The sequence below is a fragment of the Nicotiana tomentosiformis genome, chromosome 4, assembly GCF_000390325.3.
Source record: "Nicotiana tomentosiformis chromosome 4, ASM39032v3, whole genome shotgun sequence".
In the NCBI taxonomy this organism is placed as follows: domain Eukaryota; kingdom Viridiplantae; phylum Streptophyta; class Magnoliopsida; order Solanales; family Solanaceae; genus Nicotiana; species Nicotiana tomentosiformis.
Genome location: NC_090815.1, coordinates 120892205 through 120914768, shown reverse-complemented (window position 1 = coordinate 120914768; position 22564 = coordinate 120892205). Strand labels below are relative to the sequence as shown.

General features: G+C 41.2%; 1 protein-coding gene across 1 annotated transcript; it reads left to right on the top strand.

The window, feature by feature from the left end:
* Window positions 1–922: 922 nt before the first annotated feature.
* On the top strand, window positions 923–21368 carry LOC138910458 (uncharacterized). Its single transcript, XM_070201701.1, has 6 exons — window positions 923–1567; window positions 1724–1857; window positions 3276–3329; window positions 17777–18021; window positions 19279–19516; window positions 20852–21368. Exons 1-6 carry the CDS (start codon window positions 923–925, stop codon window positions 21366–21368), a joined length of 1833 nt encoding a protein of 610 aa, XP_070057802.1.
* Window positions 21369–22564: the final 1196 nt, after the last annotated feature.

The window sequence follows — 22564 nt, the reverse complement described above, 5'->3', positions numbered from 1 at the left end:
TGTATATCGAGCCATTCAGTTGCCTCATTATTACGAGGACTTGGCCATAATTTTGATGGTGGAGATAAATGAACTAGCCGTAGAGCCAAGTGCGTTTAAAGAAGATGCACTAGAAAAGGCATTGATGTTGTTCAATCACTTGGAACTTGAAGAAGAGGTTGAGGAGATTTTGCAAATTCTGGATGCATCGTGCGAATACATACTAGAAAGAACCCAATTTGAGCCTCTGGATAGGCCAATTGGCCTGCCTCCTAAACCCTCAGTTGAGGAGGCCCCAAAATTAGAACTTAAACGCTTACCTTCTCATCTTCATTATGCATATTTGGGAAATTCTAACACTTTACCTGTGATTGTTTCTTCTCGTTTGTCTAAATTACAGGAAGAAAAGATATTAAGGGTGCTGAGGGAGCACAAGCATGCCATTGGTTGGACAATGTCTGATATGAAAGGTATTAGCCTTGCATTTTTCATGCACAAAATATTCATGGAGGAGGGACACAAGCCTAGCGTGGAGCATCAACGCCGCCTAAATCCAATCATGAAAGAGGTGGTAAGAAAAGAAGTAATTATGTTGCTCGACGCAGGTATAGTATTTCCTATCTCCGATAGCAAGTGGGTAAGCCCTGTTCAATGTGTACCTAAAGGGGGGTATGACTGTTGTAGTAAATGAACAAAATGAATTAATCCAACTAGGACGGTGACTGGTTGGCGAATATGCATAGACTATAGGAAGTTGAATAATGCTACACGAAAAGATCACTTCCCTCTCCCCTACATTAATCAAATGCTTGACAGGTTAGCTGGACAGGAATACTATTGTTTCCTTGACGGCTATTCGGGGTATAATGAAATTGCTATTGCCCTGGAAGATTAAAAAAAGACCACTTTTACATGCCCTTATGGCACTTATGCATTTAAGAAAATGCCATTCAGGTTGTATAATGCACATGCAACTTTTCAAAGGTGTATGATGGCTATTTTCACCGATATGGTGGAATGGTTTGTGGAGGTTTTTTTGGATGATTTTTCTGTGTTTGGTCCTTCTTTTGATGAATGCTTGACCAATTTTGCTAAAGTGCTTGCCAGGTGTGAGGAGACTAATCTGGTGCTAAATTGGGAAAAGTGCCATTTTCTGGTACGTGAATGTATAGTGCTGGGTCACAAAATGTCCAAAGATGGACTAGAAGTTGACAGGGTTAAGGTGGAAGCAATTGAAAATTTGCCACCACCGATTTTAGTGAAAGGAGTTAAGAGTGTTCTAGGACATGAAGGTTTTTATCGCCGATTTATAAAGGATTTCTCAAACATTTCTTCTCCTTTAAAAGCAATTGACGATGCTTGTCTAAAAGCATTCGAGGAGCTGAAAAAGAAGTTAGTGAGTGCACCAATCATGGTGGCTCCTGACTGGAACGAGTCATCTGAACTGATGTGTGATGCCAGTGATGGTGCAATTGGGGCCGTATTGGGCCAGTGGAGGAGAAAAATATTTTACTCCATTTACTATACAAGCAAGACTCTCACTCCCGCTCAAATAAATTATATTGTGACAGAAAAGGAGTTTCTTGCTGTAGTGTGGGCGGTCGATAAATTTCGGGCCTATTTGGTTGGCACCAAAGTCGTCGTCTAAAAAAACCATGCAGCCATCATGTATTTGTTTGAAAAGAAAGATGCTAAACCAAGGCTGATCCGTTGGGTTTTACTTTTTCAGGAATTTGATTTGTAGATCCGAGACCGTAAAGGAATAGAGAATCAAGTGGCTAATTACTTATCCAGGTTAGAAACTCGAAATCATGTAGCTGAGGAAGATGTCATCAAGGAAACATTCTCGGATGAGCAATTGTTGGCCATTACTGCTGGGTAGGTGCCTTGGTATGCAGATTTTGTGAACTATTTGGCAAGTGGAGAGATGCCGCCTGATCTTGAACCATATGCTAAAAAGAAGTTCTTGCGAGATGTGAGGTCATATGTGTGGGATGAGTCATTTCTGTTCAAATCTTGTATTGATCAGTTAATGAGAAGATGTGCGCCCGAATCTGAAATAAATGCTATGTTACATGACTGTCATGCGTCGCCTTATGGTGGTCATCATGCGGGTGAAAAAAAAACAACTAAGTTATTGCAATCAGGTTTCTATTGGCCAAGGGTGTTTAAAGACGCCCATGAGTTCGTGAGGAGATGTGATAGGTGCCAGAGAACAAGAATAATTACGAAAAGGCATGAGATGCCATTGCACGGTATTATGGAGGTTGAAATTTTTGATGTTTGGGGAATTGATTTTATGGGTCTGTTTCCCTCGTCTAGTGGGTGTAGGTATATTTTGGTGGCCATTGACTATGTGTCAAAGTAGGTGGAGGCCATAGCTCTTCCTACCAATGATGCCAAGGTTGTGGTCAAGTTTGTAAAAAATCATATCTTTACAAGGTTCGGCACTCCGAGAGTGATGATAAGTGATGGGGGAACCTATTTCTATAACAAGCTCTTGGACAATGTCTTAGCCTAATATGGGGTCAAACATAAGGTTGCGACTGCTTACCATCCTCAGACTAGTGGACAAGTTGAAGTGTCAAATAGAGAGATAAATCAGATTCTGGAGAAGACGGTTAGTGCAAGTAGGAAAGATTGGGCTGCAAAGCTTGATGATGCTCTATGAGCATACCGGACTGCCTACAAAATTCCAATCGAAACCTCCCCTTACAAGCTAGTTTATGGGAAGGCATGCCATTTACCGGTGGAACTTCAGCACAAGGCCTATGGGGCGATAAAGAAGCTGAACTTTGATGTAGAATTAGTGGGTAGAAAACGGTTGATGCAATTGAACGAGCTTGATAAGTTTTGCTTGCACGCATATGAAATGCCAAGATATATAAAGAAAAGACCAAGCGCTGGCATGATAAGCATATCCACCATCACGAGTTTGAACCGGGCCAATTGGATCTCTTATTCAATTCAAGATTGAGATTCATTCCGGGGAAGCTCAAATTGAGATGGTCGGGCCCGCTTGAGGTAGTGAGAGTCACTCCACGTGGTGCAATTAAGTTGCGCGTCTTAGGCGGCAGGAGAACTTTTTTAGTGAACGGACAAAGAGTAAAGCACTATTATGGGGGATACTTTGATTGTCAGAAGTCAAAGGTGTTACTTGCCAATGATTAGACGAGACTCTGTGTCGTGCCGCGACGTTAAATCAGGCGCTTGTTGGGAGGCAACCCATTTTTACTTCTTTCTTTTATTTTTATTTTTATCTTATTATTGCTGTAGTGTTTGTTTTTGTTTTGTAGGAGTATAAGCATAGGAAGCAAAGCCATTGGAAGAGTGCAAAAGCGAGCTAGATGGTCAGAACTAAGTGCGGGGTGCCCACACAAAGGACCATGCCTGGGGGGAAGTCTCAGTACCCCGTGAGCCGCTATTGCTTCGGCCTTTTGGCCTTTCAGGGAATTTTTTTATCCACCCTCGTTATTGTTTTGCTTTATTTGTGCATTGGGGACACTTCACTCTTTTATGTGTGGGGTGGGAGAATTCTATAGATAATTAGTAGTAGGATGTTATAAAAATATTAACTTCTTATTTTTGTTATCGTAGTTGTGTAGTGTTTTAGTATTTTAGTAGCTATGAAAAAAAAATCGAAAAAAAAGTAGAAACATTGGACTTTTCCCGACGATGGATCTCCTAGACAGGTTTCTTGACAGATTTATGTCTAAGGAAAAAAGACAAAAAGATTTTCTTTGTATGTAGTGTAGTAATTCCCCCTTGGTTTTTCTTTGTGCCGCGATTCTTTTTCAAGGGTTTTGTTGGAACCGGGTGTAGTTAGTTTAATTTTTTTAGGAGTAGGAGCCATTGTGAAATAAATTGAATTGAAGCAATATCTCTTGACTTTGTTATGCCTTGAGAATAGTGAGTACTTTGGTTGTGATGCTTAGGCTCAGTTTTTGACTCTTGTATAAGTACCTTAAACTGTATAATCTTAAATTTGCTTAACTGCTTTGACTAAAGTGTCTTGATGAATCCAATCCTGAGTGAGTTATGTGCCATGTGTGTGGGAGGCTTGTGTGTTATTTTGTGCATTGCATTTGATGTCTAGAACTTGCCCCGTGTATTTGCAAATCGAAATAGTAGTTTTGTTCAGTCTTGAAAGTGATATAGGCGTTTCTTTGTTGAGCCAGATATATATATAGTTTACCCGCCTAATTGTTATGTAACATAGTGAAACCCTTTGAGCATGTAATCCTATTTCTTTGGCAACCACATTACAAGCCTTACCTATTTATTTGAATTAACCATTTATTTGAACCTTTTAACCTCTCATGAGCACTCGAATTGTAATGAACTTTGTAAAAGTTAAAGTGTGAGGAGGCTGGTTTGGCTTTTGGGTGGAATTAATGAACTAAGGAGAAAGGTGCACTGTTTTAAAAAGTAAGAGCCACTTGAATTGAGAAAGAAAAGAAAAATATAGTTGTATTGATGTGAAAAATATTCCTTGATAGTTGTGACTCTTGATGTAATTGTGCTTAAAGAAGTATGGAGTTAATATACATTGATGTGAAGGTGGAGTTATGGTTTGACATAAGTATGAGGTTAAATGTTAAAGTGTATGTACTAAAGTGTTTAGGGAGGTCTAGTCACTCTTATATCCAAATGTATCCTACCCAACCCACAGCCTACATTACAACCAATTAAAGTCCTTCTTGATCCTAGACTGAATGAGCTCGATTAGTAGAGTAGTACACTACGGGCAAGCCTATGGTGCATATGAATGTTATTTCTGAGAGTAAGTGAATTCTTCCTATCTTGAGTCCTAATTATTCTTAAATTTTATTGTGTGTGGAACTAATCTCTTTTGTTGTGTGAGGGCACTTGATTCACGAAGGAAAGGTAATGTCATTGACCTCTATGTTAGAGTAAGTGAGTGAGTTGTGAATAATGCATGGTACTTGCGAGTCAAATCTTTAGGTGAAGATGTTACACCCTTGTGCTTAGTCTATTTTAAAGATTCTTGGTGTGATGAGTTAGGAGAATTGTTTAAAAAGGTTGTGTCTATATAAAATGTAGTTTGATTGCTCGAGGACGAGCAATGTTTAAGTGTGGGGTAGTAATGTTTGGTTATAATTCCATATTTTTAGTGCATTAATTACCTTACATTTTGGGGCTTTAATACTAAACTATATTATATTTATGCTTAATTGAGTTTATTTTATGTGTAGGTACATTGAAGATGAAATTGGGAGAAAAATAGAGATTTTATGTGTATTTTATGCACTACAAGATTGGCTTGTGATTATTTGATGATGGAAAATATTATGACATCATGATTAGATAATGATTGAAGACAAAATTGTTAAAGGATAATGCGTTCAAATTGACGTGAGATGAAATTAGAATGCAAAGGAAAGAAATGAGAGTGTTAGGCAACTAGCACTAACAAAAGACCTCAAAATTGAATTGAACCAGAGAAGCATCAAGCGAAGCGAGGCAACAAGCTCGCATTAGAGAAGGCGAAGCGAGGGATTTTGCTCGCGATAGAGCTCGTGTCACCAGGGTTGTAGCGAGGTGGAGCATGCGACATAGCTCACAGCGCGAGGCTTACAGCGAGGTTCATTGGGCGGTAGAGCTCGCGCCATAGCAAGGGTGTTCCGGGTTTTAAAGCCTATTTTGTCTCCTTCTTATTTTTGGACTTGGTTATTTCGTCTAGACTTTTTCCCTACACATATAAATAGTCATTAAACACCATTTTAAAGGAGTTTTTGCGATCGGAGGCAAGAACATCACGTGGAACAACTTTTGGAGGAGAAAATCATCGAGTTCTTCATTCCTTTATCTTTTCTTTGTAATTTGTTTATGCAAAATACTTGGAAAATTGTTACTACGAACATGAGTGGCTAAGCACTCTAGTTCTAGGGTTGTGGTTGACATGATTATTAACATTTATTAATTACATCTTCGTTAATTCAGATTATCATCTTGTGGTTGTTTATTTAATTCTAGTTTTAACTTGTGAATTGTTGTAGCTACCAATTCACCCTACTATCTATGCTATGCTTGGGAAAGCTGTGTTTAGATTAGAGTAGAATTAGAGAGAGCTTGTTTCTGAACCCGTGGCTCGGGGGACGATTTCGCGGTTTGGATAGGAATATTCCTAACAGTCTTGCTTAATTGAATACCGTATTATATTCGTTCATGATAGACTAAATGCCATAGGAAGATAGGATTGATATATCGTGGATAGGCGAGTAGTATTGTGGGAACATGCTATTCATATAAACGATCTAGTCAATTAGCAACCATAGATAATCTTGATTAACAATTGCGATTATTGAACTTAATAGGATTGATAAACCAACCACAGCCCTGGAATCTTCATCTCCCCTGAATTACAATCTCATCATACACATTTGCATTCTTGATAAATTATATGTCACTTGTTTAATTTCCGCAATAGTATATTAATAGAAAAACATCACTCTGGATTATCTTGGATAATTAGCTGATTTTAGTTTGCTTAGTTAACAATTGATCTAAGTCTCTGTGGGTTCGACATCTGACTTTCGAGTCACTTTGTTACTTGACGGCTACGTATACTTGCGTGTATTTGGGGAACCAACACTAACGGATCAAAATTTGGACTTAAACAACTGCTAGAAATTTTAGCCTTTTGGTGCAATCGTACCTGCAAAATTTAGCTCGCAGGTTTTGGTTGAGGCCGAGGTTGCGACCAGGCATGAGTTGAGGCCAAGGTCGTATAAGTGAGCAGATGGTCCGAGGTCGCAACCAGGCATGAGTTGACGCTGAGGTCACAGAAGCGAGCAAATGGTCCGAGGTCGCGACTAGGCATGAGTTGAGGTTGAGGTTGCAGAAACGAGCAGATAGTCCGAGGTCGCGACCAGGCATGTGTTGAGGCTGAGGTCGCAGAAGCGACCAGACATGTGTTGAGGCCGAGGTCGCAGATGTAACTGCTTGACCACAGAAATGGCTAAATTAGTCGCAGGTGCAAAAAGCCCTGAGCAGAACATATAAATTCAGGGGTTGACCATTTTTACCCATTTTTGGATTTTAAGAGCTCGGGTGAGGTGATTTTCAGGAGATATTTCAAGAAAAATATTGGGGTAAGTGTTCTTTATCCTATATTGATTATAATTCATGATTCCATACTAATTTACATCATGAATCCGTGAATTTATGGAAGAAAAATCAGATTTTTATAGAATCTTCCAAAAACGAAATCTAAGATTTGAAGGTCCATTTGACATCAGAATTTGATAATTTTTATATTGTTGAACTCGTATCGGAATGGATGTTTGGTTTTCATGTGTTTTTTAGGGATTCGAGACGTGGGTTCCATTGTCGATTTTTAAAATTAATTTCGGATTTTAATCCAGAAAATTAGTAAATTCATATGGAATTAATACCTACGATTCGTGTTGAATATATTGAATTGTTTGTGACTAGATTTGAAGCTTTTGGACACGAATTCGCGAAGAAAAGGTGTATTAGAATCTTGAGTTGGTTGCAAAATCGAGGTAAGTGTCATGGTTAACCTTGACTTGAGGGAGTAGGATTTATTTGTCTATTTGCTACGTGATTTAACGTGCGGGTAAAACGTATATGTGAGGTGAGGAGTACTTATGCGTTGTGGTTGAGTCAAATAATGCACGAGTAATTTGTTTCATTTTGAATAATTTCTTATTTAATTAAGATAATCCTGCGTAATTATTATTGATTATTTGATCATTATTCATGAAATTGTTATTGATTTAATTATTGTTGAATATGGTGAGAAAGAGTGTGAAAGCATGAAGGGTGTTGCCGTTCCATTTATATTATTTATAAGAAAAAGTGTAAAAGCACGAAGGGTGATGCCGTGCCATTTTCAGAGAGTGTAAACGCACGAAGGGTGATGACGTGCCATTTTCAGAGAGTGTAAAAGCACGAAGGGTGATGCCATTTTCAGAGAGTCTACACTTTGCACTTCTTGTGCAGATTTTGGAGTTGGTCCCAACGGTGTACATAAACTTGCTCGAATTCAGCTACAAGAGGAGACTTGAGGTATAACTGTATAGTGTCCGCAGTTCTGAAGTCCCCTTCTATCTTATCTTAGATGTGTATTATTCTAGTAGCTCATGCCCTTGTGACACCAGATTCGGGGATTTATTTGGATAATTCATTTGTTATGGTTTTCCGCACTTTATTTCAGTAATGGACTTTTGTTTAATTTAATTTGTTTAAAAATGGCTAAGATTATTATAATGTTGGCTTTCCTAGCAAGTGAAATGTTAGGCGCCATCACGGTCCTGAAGGTCAAAATTTCGGGTCGTGACAAGTTGGTATCAGAGCACTAGGTTACTAGGTCTCATGAGTCACAAGCAAGCTTAGTAGAGTCTAAAGGATCGGTACAGAGATGTCTGTACTTATCCTTCAGAGGCTATGAAGTTTAGGAACAATATCACTTCTTTCTTACTCTGTCGTGCAATTTTATTCTATCATCGATGATTGAACTAGTGCTTTAGGACACTCTAGTCCGTTTGGTAAGTCTGGGGGAGGAGCACAAACTCCCACTACTCTCACTCCGGAGCAGATAGCTCCCAGTATCAGGCGCCAGCAGCCCCGCCAGTTGGGGTAGTTCAGCTAGTTGTTGCGGCACAGGCCGGTGATAGGCCCGTCATGTCTTCTGAGGATTTATTGATACTGGATAAGTTTACTAAGCTCTTTCCAGTTCACTTTAGTGGTACACCTTCTGAGGACCCACAAGATTATCTTGACCGCTGCCATGAGGTATTGCAGAACATGGGCATAGTTGAGACCAATAGGGTCGATTTTGCTGTATTCCAGATGACGGGATCCGCGAAGAGGTGGTTGAGAGATTATATGTTGAGCAGACCAGCTGGGTTGCCTGCAATGACTTGGGAGCAATTCTCACAGCTATTTCTAGAGAAGTTCCTCACTATCACATTGAGAGAGGATTACCACAGGCAATCTGAGCGCCTATAGCAGGGCAGTATGACTGTTACTCAGTACGAGACCCGTTTTGTGGATTTAGCCCATCATGTTATCCTTTTACTACCTACTAATGAAGAGAGTGTGAGGAGATTTATTGAGGGACTCATTCACCCTATCAGGCTTTAGATGGCCAAGGAGACCGGAGGTGAGATTTCCTTTCAGGCGGCTGCTAATGTTGCGAGGAGGATCGATATTTTTCTTGCATAATAGAGAGAGCAAGGTTCTGATAAAAGGCCTCGTCAATTCGGTGGGTTCAGTGGTGCCTCATCTGGATGCAGGGGTAATTTTGGTAGAGGCCATTTGTCACGCCCCGAAACTCGGAAGGGGAGGCGAGACCGGCACCTGGTGCCTCACCTATCCTTGCGTACCAACTTGTGACTAAAGGAATCTGAACATATAATGTCATACTTTGGCCATGGGCCACATTGCAAGATAATTTGAGAAGCAAAATATAAAACTGATTGGAAACCAACGCTGACTAAACATCAATATAAAGCTGGGCCGGCAAGGCCACCATAACTACTACAGCTGACAAACCAACAAAATATACATACAAGGCCTACAAGCCTAACATACTGCACTAACTGACAGGTTATGTCTACAAGCCTCTGCTGATGGATGTACTGTGATCGGAATAGGGCCCCGACCTACCCATATTCTATATACATATATACACAAGATGTACACAAAACTTCTAGACCCGGCAGCTCAGAAGGACATAGAGCTTACCGATAAAGCTGAACTCGGGCAACACCTACTGAGGAGGTCTACCCGTCTGTCTGTCTGAACCTGCACGAATGAAATGCAGCGTCCCCAGAAAAAGGGACGTCACTACGAAATAACGTACCGAGTATGCAAGGCAATAAAATAACTGAAAGCTGAAACTGAACTGATAATATAATAACTGAAAGTAACTGGGAGTCAAAGATGATCTGGAGATATACTTACTTGTTGATACCGACTCAACTCTCTCAATATAGTAAATAAAATAGATGTCCGGCCCTATAAGTCTCGGAACATGTAACTATTCTGCTGTAATAGGCTTGCTCATAGGCTCTCGGCCATACTAGGCTCTGTACCTCGGCCATGCTGGGCTCGCTCATAGGCGCTCGGCCACAATAGGCTCGATATATAACTTACCATCTGATCAGAGGTTGCCCAATAGGGTCCTGCCCATCGATTATAGCTCGACGGTGGTAAAAGTACTGTAAAACTGTGTATATATATAGACCCTTTGCTCTCTTGACTGGAAGAAGACAATACTCAATTAAATATAAAGTCCCGATAAGGGAGAATACTGTAACTTATGAGACTAGGATAATGTATATAAATTCGGGAGTATGAACTTCTCTTTATGCCTCGTTATCAAACACATGTAGTTACGAGATCATGCCAAAATGAAGGAAGGGCTTAACCTTAACATACATGGAGTAGGAAAAAATCCGTATGATATTCTTGAGAAAGATTGTATCGTACTCCCTTAGAATCGCAAAATCTGACGTTGCTTAAGATACTAAGAATTCTCGTTTGAGTTTTTGTTTCAAGAGATTCACGTTACTACCACTTGAACCCTTGTATGAATTGGTTGAAGTCTTAATCCCTCATATTGTAGATATATTCCATCTCTTTAAGTGATTTAGAGGGATGTTTTAAACTTTGGGGGGGTGTGGCCCCCACTAAGTGTTGACTAAGCTTTGGCCTAAAGGCCCCTAACATGCCACCTTGTTTTGTGAGTTAAGACTCATTATAAATGCCTCTTTTGGCTGCCACGTTGGGAGGGGAGGTGTTACATTTATCCAAAAATTCACTCCTTTCCCTAATCAACTTATTAATCCTCTACTAATCCAATAATTAACCAATTACCCACACAATTAAGAATTATCTCAAATTACTTAAAATCCTACAAGCTTTTAACACACTTTATACACCTTACTATCATGGTCATGTAGTAGCTTGTATGGCACTAGTCCATAAATACCGGGTACTATAACTCGGATCGTATTTTTTTTCCAAATCGACAATCTTCAACGAAACTCATTTTCTTTGATTTGTTTACCCTTAACCTTCACGGCATTTTACTTATCGCCTATTATAAATAGTATAAATGCTTATAATCTCAAGATAATCTCATCCCCGAGTCTACGTCGATTATTTGAAGACGAAACTTTAACGTATGAAAACGTGAGATGTAACATCCTTCCCTCCTTAGAAATATTCGTCCTCAAATGTTTACTCTTAGAGACTTTGGGAATTTTTTTTTTGCCAGAGTATCTTCCGTACACTAGACTAAAATCAACCTGTACACAGCCAGAAAACATACTATACATGCCACACATGGCCAATGTCTATAAATAGAAACACTTGGCCTCACACAGCTGTCCGTTATAAATTCTGAAAGTCAAAAATAAGAGCTTACCTAATAACCTACTGGCCTGAATAGAGCTGTGCTGAGGTATCCCACCTCGAGCCATATCTTCAGTTTGAAATAAGTGGGGGTATTTAGACTTCATTTCTTCCTCCGCTTCCCACATCATCTCTTCCACATTATTGCTTCTCCATAAGACCTTCACGGAGGATACCTCCTTATTCCGTAGCTTGCGGATTTATCGGTCTAGGATGGCAACCGAAATTTCCTCGTATGACAAGTCCTCTGTAATCTGTACATCATCTATGGTCACCACTCGGGTAGGATCGCCAATGCACTTCCGTAACATAGATATATGAAAAACTGGATGGATAGACTCCAATTCCGAGGGCAATTCTAACTCATAAGCTACTCGGCCCACTCTCTGAATGATCCCATAAGGCCCAATATACCGTAGGCTAAGCTTGCCTTTCTTGCCAAACCTCATCACGCCCTTCATAGGTGACACCTTTGAGACTATCGACTATCACCCATATGGAATCAAACTTACGATGAGAACGAGATAAACCCCTGATAAAGTCTATGTTTATCGTGTCCCATTTCCACGTCGGGATCTCTATAGTCTGCATTAGCCCTCCCATCTTCTGGTACTCTACCTTCACCTGCTGGCAACTAGGACACTGAGCGACAAACTCAGCAATGTTCTTCTTCCTTAATGTCATGATACATATTCGTCGACCCAGGATGAATGGAGTACCACGAATAATGTGCCTCTGACATAATCTTGTCTTTAGCTCTGCCACATCTGGAACACATAAACTACCCTTGTATCTAAGAACCCCATCTCCCTTGAGCTCTAACAACGACTTCACTTGTTGTGGAACTTGCTCTCTTAACTCGACAAACTCTGGGTCCTCGTACTGCCTTTCCTTTACTTCAGCTGTGAGAGATGATTTTGCAATATTTTGGAGTACAACACCACTATTGCCAGGGTATACTAACCGAACCCCCAAACAAGCCAATTGATGAATCTCTCTAGTTAATTGTCTTTTCTCGGCCTCTACATGTGCTAAGCTACCCATAGATCGGTGACTTAAGGCATCTGCTACCACATTAGCTTTGCCTGGATGATAGAGAATGTTAACATCGTAATCTTTCAATAACTCAAGCCATCGCCTCTGTCACAAATTCAACTCTTTTTGCTTGAAGATATATTGCAGTCTTTTATGATCTGTAAATACATCAACATGAATGCCATATAAATAATGCCGACATATCTTAAGTGCATGGACAACTGCAGCTAACTCGAGGTCGTGGGTTGGATAATTCCGCTCATTCTTCCTTAACTGCCTTGAAGCATACGCAATTACCTTCCCATGTTGCATTAGGACACATCCTCACCCGATACCTGAGACATCACAATACATGGCATAACTATTTGGACCCTCTGGAAGTGTTAGAACTGGCGTTGAGGTCAACCTATTCTTAAGCTCTTAGAAACTCTGCTTCCAAACCTCTGTCCACTGAAACATAGTTTTTTCTACGTCAACTTCGTCAATAGTGCCGAAAGAGAAGAAAAATCCTCTACGAACCTCCGGTAGTATCCTGCTAAGTGTAGAAAGCTATGAACCTCTGTCGGAGTTGTAGGTCTAGGCCAGGATTTCACAGCCTTAATCTTCTGAGTGTCTACCTTTATACCTCCATCGGATACAATGTGCCCCAAGAATGCTACAGACTTCAACCAAAACTCACATTTAGAAAACTTAGCATATAATTTACTATCACGGAGGGTTTGGAGTATCGCTCACAGGTGGTCCGCATGCTTATCCTCTGAATGTGAATAAACCAGAATATCATTAATAAATACTATCACGAACAGATCTAAAAATTGCCGGAATAAGCTATTCATCAAGTCCATGAATACGGCAGGTGCATTCATCAACCTGAAGGACATGACAAGGAACTCGAAGTGGCCATATCAGGTCCTGATAGCTGTCTTGGGAATATCTTTCTCCCGAACTCTGACCTGGTGGTACCCCGACCTCAAATCTATCTTTAAAAAGCATCTAGCTCCCTGTAACTGATCAAACAAGTCATCTATCCTTGGAAGTGGATACTTATTCTTAATAGTTACCTTGTTCAACTGCCTATAATCGATACACATCCTCAGCGAGCCGTCTTTCTTCCATACAAACAATATCGGTGCACCCTAAGGTGAGGTACTAGGCCTGATGAAACGTTTCTCCAGCAAATATTTTAACTGCTCCTTCAACTCCTTCAATTCGGCAGGTGCCATTCTATACGGAGGGATGGATATTGGTTGAGTTTTCGAAAGCAAATTGATGCCAAAATCAATCTCTCGCTCTGGAGGAATACTTGGATGTTCATCTAGAAATACATATGCGTACTCTTTGACTACTGGGTTAGACTGAAGTGTAGGTATCTCGGCATCTACATCTCTAACTCGCACAATAAGATAAATTCACCCTTTTGCAATCATTTTCCTCGCCTTCAGATAGGAAATAAACCTACCTCTGGGTGTCACTGTATTACCTACCCATTCAAGGACTGGCTCACCCGAAAAATGAAATCTGGCTGTCTTTGCTCGACAATCAACTGTGGGATAGCAAGCTTCCAACCATCCTATGCCCATGATAGCATCAAAATCCAACATCTCTATCTCAACTAGGTCGGTTGAGGTCTGACGACTACAAACTGTCACCGTACAACCTTGGTAAACCCTTCTAGCAATAATCGATTCTCCGACCGGTGTAGATACCGCAAAAGGATCACTTAGTATTTCAGACACTATGCCAAACTTCCCCGCGACAAATGGGGTAATACGCGATAAAGTAGATCCTGGGTCTATCAAAGCATAAGCATCGTGAGAGAAAATGGTCAACATACTTGTCAAAACGTCTGGTGAAGACTCCTAGTCTTGTCGACCCGCTAAAGCATATCTACAATTCTGGTTACCACCTGAACTGGAACCTCTACCTCTATCTCGACCTCTACCCACCGAAGACTGAGACTTCCGCCCTGAAGGATACATGGACATAGATGACCCTATTGCTGAATTCGCTGGTTGTGCCATACCCCCCGAATGTCTATTTTTGCAATCTCGCATCATATGCCCCGGACGTCCACATGTATAACAAGCATCGGAACCGGCTCGGTATTTTCCCAAGTATCCTCTACCACAGGTGTCACACCGCGGCGGAAATGACCATGTCTGCCCTGAACCTCATAGTCGCTACAAACCCGACATCCGTGAGCTCTCACCTGGTCCGGACTGAGTATAGCGGTCATACCGGTAACCCTATAACTGAGGTGGCGGAGGCCTAGGTGGCCGTTCGAAGTACTGGGGCCTATAACTACCCTGAGACTGCTCCTGAGACCTGGCAAATCTCATCCTCTTACGTTGTACTGACTCAGTCCTCTCTGTACCCTGCTGCCGACGCCTACCCCTTTCTATATTCTGGGTGAATGCCTGAATCCGGGAGATATCTATAATATCCTGCAATACAGCGGTGGCACATGCCTCGGTCAACTCTGGGGCTAACCCTGCTATAAACCTATGAATATTGTCCCGCATAGTAGCAACTATGGATGGTGCATATCTCGCCAATGAGTCAAAATGGAGACTATACTCTCGAACACTCATATTGCCCTGCTTGAGGGCTAGAAACTGATCGATTCGAGCCTGTTGGATCTCCCGCAGTAAGTACTAGTCAAGGAAGGCATCTGAAAAATTCTCCCAAATAGTTGGAGGTGCATCACGTCCCCTTGACCTCTTCCATCCCTCATACCAAAGGATAGCTATATCTCAGAGTCGAAAAGCTACTAGCTCAACTACCTTTTTCTTTATGGCATGCATAACCCGAAAGATCCTGTGAAGCTGATCTATGAAATCCTACGGGTCCTCCCTATGATCTGTCTCCGTGAACTCCGGGGGACTCAAAGCAATAAACTATCGGACCCTTGAACTCCCAGACCCCTCAGAAGATCCTGCACTAGTGGATGCCCTAGCCTGTTGCTGGGTAGCTACCAACTGTGTAAACAAATACACTGCACTCCTCAAGTCTTAATCCGATCAAGCGGAGGGGGAACTGGATGTGCTGTCTCCCTAGGAATCTCCTCAAGTGGTGGAGGAGTCGGTAATGGCTGGGTAGGGGTCTCTCACTGGGCCTCTAATTGGGCCCCATCTACTGGGGGTACCCTGCTGTCCCCTCACTTACTATTGTATCTCTCCTCTAACTAGCCGTAGTCTTCCTAGTCACCGTCATTTGTGCATGCAAATTCCAACACATAAATTTAACTCAAATTTCCTATAACTCAGTTCTATAGCACGATTTAGATTTGAAAAAAGGGTAACCAATTCCTAAATGTCCTGTAGTCCCCTTCTTATATAATGTGGTGCACAACACATCTATAAACAAGACCCTACTAGACACGGCTTGTAGACTCCCTAGGACAGAACTGCTCTGATACCACTTTTGTCACACCCTGAACCTAGGGGGAGGGGGGGCGAGACCGGCACCCGGTGCCTCACCTATCCTTGCGTACCAACTTGCGACTAGGGGAATCTGAACATATAATGTAATACTTTAGCCATGGGCCACATTGCAAGACAATTTGCGAAGAAAAATATAAAACTGAATGGAAACCAATGCTGACTAAACATCAATATAAAGCTGGGCCAGCAAGGCCGTCATAACTACTACAGTTGACAAACCAACAAAATATATATATATATGGCCTACAAGCCTAACATACTACACTAAGTAACAGGTTATGTCTACAAGCCTCTACTGATGGATGTACCGTGATCGGGATAGGGCCCCAACCTACCCATAATCTATATACACATATACACAAGATGTACACAAAACTTCTAGACCCGGCAACTCCGAAAGACATGGAGCTTATTGATAAAGCTGAACTCAGGCAACACTACTGAGGAGGTCTACCCGTCTGTCTGTCTGAACCTGCACGCATGAAATGCAGCGTCCCCAGAAAAAGGGACGTCACTACGAAATAACGTACCGAGTATGCAAGGCAATAAAATAACTGAAAGCTGAAACTGAACTGATAATATAATATTTGAAAGTAACTGGGAGTCAAAGATGATCTAGAGATATACTTACCTGTTGATACCGACTCAACTCTCTCAATATAGTAAATAAAATAGATGTCCGGCCCTATAAGGCTCGGAACATGTAACTACTCTACCGTAATAGGCTTGCTCATAGGCTCTCGGCCATACTAGGCTCTGTACCTCGGCCATGCTGGGCTCACTTATAGACGCTCGGCCATAATAGGCTCGATATATAACTTACCATCTGATCAGAGGTTGCCCAATAGGGGCCTGCCCATTGATTATAGCTCGATGGTGGTGAAAGTACTATAATACTGTGTATATATTTAGACCCTCTACTCTCTTGACTGGAAGAAGACAGTACTCAATTGAATATAAAGTCCCAATAAGAGAGAATGCTGTAACTTATGAGACTAGGATAATGTATATAAATTCGGGAGTGTGAACTTCTCTTTATGCCTCGTTATCAAACACATGTAGTTACGAGATCATGCCAAAATGAAGGAAGGGCTTAACCTTAAAATACCTGGAGTTGAGAAAGATTGCATCGTACTCCCTTTGAATCGCAAAATCTCACGTTGCTTAAGATACTAAGAATTCTCGTTTGAGTTTTTGTTTCAAGAGATTCACGTTACTACCACCTGAACCCTTGTATGAATTGGTTAATGTCTTAATCCCTCATATTGCAGAGATATTCCATCTCTTTAAGTGACTTAGAGGGATGTTTTAAACTTTGGGGGGTGTGGCCCCCACTAAGTGTTGACTAAGCTTTGGCCTAAAGGCCCCTAACATGCCACCTTGTTTTGTGAGTTAAGACTCATTATAAATACCTCTTTGGGCTGCCACATTGGGGGTGTGTTACATTTATCAAAAAGTTTACTCCTTTCCCTAATCAACTTAATAATCCCCCACTAATCTCAAATTACTTAAAATACTACTCAATTTTAACAAACTTCATACACCTTACTACCATGGTCATGTAGTACCTTGTATGGCACTAGTCCATAAATACCGGGTACATTAGCTCGGACCATATTTTTTTTCCAAATCGACAATCTTCAATGAAACTCCTTTTCTTTGATTCATTTACCCTTTAACCTTCACGAAATTTTAATTATCGCCTATTATAAATAACATAAATGCTTATAATCTCAAGATAATCTCATCCCCGAGTCTACGTCGATTATCTGAAGACGAAACTTTAACGTAGGAAAACACAAGATGTAACACCACCCTCCCAGGCTATTTCATTCAGCGCTATAGGCTTCCCACAGTGCTTCAGGTGGTCACAGCCCTCTTGTGTCTCATTCTGACCATCTAGCTTACAGTGCACCACCAGCTCCTATTAATGGACCTCCGATCCGGAGTCATCAGAATGGTTATCAGGTTGACATGGCCAGTTCCAGGGTCAACAGTCACAACAACCGAGAACCTGCTATGATTCCAGCACTAGTTGTTCTGCCACCCGCCCAGTCAGCTAAAGGCCGGGGTAAGACAGCTAGAGATGGAGGTCAGGCAATTAGAGATGGAGGCCAGCCAGTTAGAGGCCGTCCCAGGGATGCGATTCAGAGTGGTAGGGCCTAGCCCCGATTTTATGCTTTTCCAGCCAGGCTTGAGGCCAAGTCATCCAATGTAGTGATCACATGTATTGTTCTAGTTTGCCATAGAGATGCTTCAGTTTTATTTGATCCAGGATCTACATATTCCTATGTGTCCTCCTATTTTGCTTCATATCTGGTTGTGCCTCGTGATTCTCTCAGTGCTTCTATGTATGGGTCCACACCGGTGGGAGATTCTATTATGGTAGATCATGTCTATCGTGGATATTCTACCTGACGTGGATATTCTAACGTCATGGTATATTTTGATGTCATCTTGGGTATGGATTGGCTGTCACCTTATCATGCTATATTGGATTGTCATGCCAAAACAGTGACCTTAGCCATGTTGGGGTTACCTCGGCTATAATGGAAACGGAGTCTTGGCCATTCTATCAGCAAGGTTATCTCTTATGTGAAAGCTCGATGTAGGGTAGAGAAGGGGTGTCTAGCTTATTTGGCTTATATTCGCGATCCCAGCGTAGAAGTTCCTTCTTTGGATTCAGCTCCAGTTGTCCGTAAATTTCTAGATGTATTTCCTGCTGATCTGCTGAGGATGCCACCGGAAAGAGATATTGACTTCTGTATTGATTTAGCTCCGGGCACTCAGCCCATTTCTATTCCACCATATCGTATGGCCCCTCCAGAGTTGAAAGAATTGAAGGAGCAGTTACAAGACTTGCTGGACCATGGATTTATTAGACCTAGCGTCTCACCCTGGGGTGCGCCAGTGTTATTTGTATAGAATAATGGTGGCTCTATGCGGATGTGTATAGATTATCGGCAGTTGAACAAGGCCACTATCGAAAACAAATATCCGTTGCCCAGAATTAATGACTTATTCGATCAACCTCAGGGTGCCAAGGTGTTTTTAAATATCGATTTGAGGTCTGGTTACCATCAGTTGAAAATTAGGGCATATAATGTCCCTAAGACAGCATTTCGGACTCGGTATGGACATTACGAATTCATAGTGATGTCATTTGGGCTAACAAATGCCCCAGCAACATTTATGGATTTAATGAACCGGGTATTCAAACCCTATTTGGATTCTTTTGTGGTTGTATTCATTGATGATATCTTGATTTACTCCAGCAGTCGAGAGAAGCATGAGCATCATCTTCGAATTGTGCTTCAGACTTTGAAAAATAATCAATTATATGCCAAATTTTCAGAATGTGAATTTTGGTTAGACTAAGTTACCTTTTTTGGGTATGTTGTATCGGTTGAAGGCATAAAAGTGGATCCTAAAAAGATTGAGGATATTCAGAATTGGCCTAGACCTACTTCAGCTACAGAGATCTGGAGTTTCTTGTGTTTGGCAGTTTATTATCGCCGGTTTGGGGAGGGGTTTTCGTCTATAGCATCTCCATTGACCAAATTGACTCAGAAGGGTGCCCCTTTTAGATGTTCAGATGAGTGTGAGTTGAGCTTTCAAAAGCTCAAGACCGCTTTGACTACAGTGCCAATGTTGGTATTACCAATAGGTTCAGGATCTTATACAGTATATTTTGATGCAAGATGGTAGGGTTATTGCATATGCGTTGTGGCAGTTGAAAGTTCACGAAAAGAATTATCATGTTCATGACTTAGAATTGGCAACCATTGTTCATGTGCTGAAAATTTGGAGGCATTACCTTTACGGTGTCTCGTGTGAGGTATTCACTGATCATCGTAGCCTACAGTATCTGTTCAGGCAAAAATATCTCAATTTGAGGTAGAGAAGATCGTTGGAGCTATTGAAGGACTATGATATCACCAGATTTATTTCATGTTGATCTGCCGAGAATGCCACCAGGAAAGAGATATTGACTTCTGTATTGATTTAGCTCCGGGCACTCAGCCCATTTCTATTCCACCATATCGTATGGCCCCTCCAAAGTTGCAAGAATTGAAGGAGCAGTTACAAGACTTGCTGGATCAGGGATTTATTAGACCTGGCGTCTCACCCTGGGGTGCGCCAGTGTTATTTGTATAAAACAACGATGGCTCTATGCGGATGTGTATAGATTATCGGCAGTTGAACAAGGCCACTATCAAAAACAAATATCTGTTCCCCAAAATTAATGACTTATTCGATCAACCTCAGGGTGCCAAGGTGTTTTCAAATATCGATTTGAGGTTTGGTTACCATCAGTTGAAAATTAGGGCAACTAATGTCCCTAAGACAGCATTTCGGACTCGGTATGGACATTACAAATTCGTAGTGATATCATTTGGGCTAACAAATGCCCCAACAGCATTTATGGATTTGATGAACCGGGTATTCAAACCTTATTTGGATTCTTTTGTGGTTGTATTCATTGATGATATCTTGATTTACTCCAGCAGTCGAAAGAAGCATGAGCATCATCTTCGAATTGTGCTTCAGACTTTGAAAAATAATCAATTATATGCCAAATTTTCAGAATGTGAATTTTGGTTAAACTCGGTTGCCTTTTTTGGGTATGTTGCATCGGTAGAAGGCATAAAAGTGGATCCTAAAAGGATTGAGGCTATTCAGAATTGGCCTAGACCTACTTCAGCTATAGAGATCTGGAGTTTCCTGTGTTTGGCAGGTTATTATCGCCGGTTTGGGGAGGGGTTTTCATCTATAGCATCTCCATTGACCAAATTGACCCAGAAGGGTGCCCCATTCAGATGGTCAAACGAGTATGAGTTGAGCTTTCAGAAGCTCAAGACCGCTTTGATTACAGCGCCAGTGTTGGTATTACCCATAAGTTCAGGATCTTATACAGTATATTTTGATGCAAGATGGTAGGGTTATTGCATATAGTAAATTTTTTGAAAAGTTTTTATGTGAAGACGGACACCATTTGAGCTAGCCACAGGCCAACAGCCACAAACTCCACATTCATTACCAGCCACGTTTGAGGGAAAGAGTTTGGGGGCTTATCATATGGCTAAAGGATGGGAGGAGCAGCTTGACACTACTAAGTCCTACTTGGATAAGGCAGCTAAGAAGATGAAGAAGTTTGCAGATCGTAAGCGGCGTCCCACAGACTATAGAGTTGGGGACATGGTCATGGTGAAGTTTAATCCAAGACAGTTTAAGGCATTACGAGGCATGCGTCAGAATCTGATTCGCAAGTATAAGGGGCCATTTAAGATAGTCGCCAAGGTAGGCAAGATCTCATACAAGCTTGACATGCAATCATATCTTAAGATCTACCCTGTCTTCCATGCCAGCATGTTTAAGCCCTATCATGAAGACAATGATGATCCAAGTAGGGGCCAATCAAGTCGAGCGCCTATTACTATCACCACCTCGCACGACCGGGAGATTGAGGCTATTATTGATTACCAGGCCAGGCGAAAATAAGTGCAAAAAGCCACCGCAATGTTCCTCGTCCATTGGAAGGGGCAATCAATGGAGGAGGCCACATGGGAACGTTATGAAGATTTATGGCAATTCAAAGATAAGATCCGAGAGTTTATGCAGCAACATTGCGCCGCGGTCGTCGCAACATTAGGTGGGGGAGAGTGTGATGACTCGCCATGTCATCATGCCACATAAGAAACATTTGGCATATATTAATGCCATGTGGAAGCTTACATAGGAGGAATGCTTGCATTTGTGAGAAGATTCTAGAGAAGTATGGACATTTCCTTTGGAAGATCCTAGATGTTTATGGATTTGCTAGGAAAGTCCTTGGAATCTTCTAGGCTTGTAGAGAATTCTAGAGAAAGCCCTTATCTTGTAAATATTAAGGACTTGTGTAACAATTAATATTTGCACACTAGCCCCTAGGAGACTAGTATATAAAGGAGGCCATTCATTTGTAATTCATCAAGCAAACAATTTAAGTTTTCTCTAATACAAAGCTTCCTTTAACAATTCTCTTGTGTTCTTTCTAACATTCTCTTAGCGATCTTGAGTGTAGTAAGGCTGACTTGGCATAGAAAGAACGTGAGCAAATTGTCAAGTGCCGCACGTGTACTTAGTTAACGACTAAGGGCGTGACACTAAGTCTAGGAAAACTAGGCTAACAAAGAATTGGGGTGAACTCAAGAAATTGATAGCCCCAATTAAAGGTCTAAACCTAGGGATAGTAAAACCCAACTTGAGCTAATATCACTTGATTTGCATGAATACCCATTTGGACTTAACAAAGCCAAATTGGGCAAAATCACTCAAACTACGGAGAGGTATAGAGTGAGTACCTCGGGTGTGATAGCTATATTACAATCCTAACTAATCAAGCTTGCCCTAGATTTTGCTATCTGTTAGATATCCACCTAGGTAGAAGTCACTACCCTAGTCTCTTTAAACATTTGAAAAACAACAACAAAAATATTGTCCTCAGTTTCAATTATTGCAATCTTTAGAGTAAAGTTAGAAGTAGAAATCAAACCCAAACTTGTGGAAGTGTAATTAGATTCAAAACCCGCATCTAGCTAAGATATAAATCTAATTCCAAACATTAACTCCCTGTGGATTCGATCCCGACCTAGTTGGGTAAAAACTGCATCGACCACCCTCGTTACTCAATAGTAGTGTAGGCTTAGACCCGATCA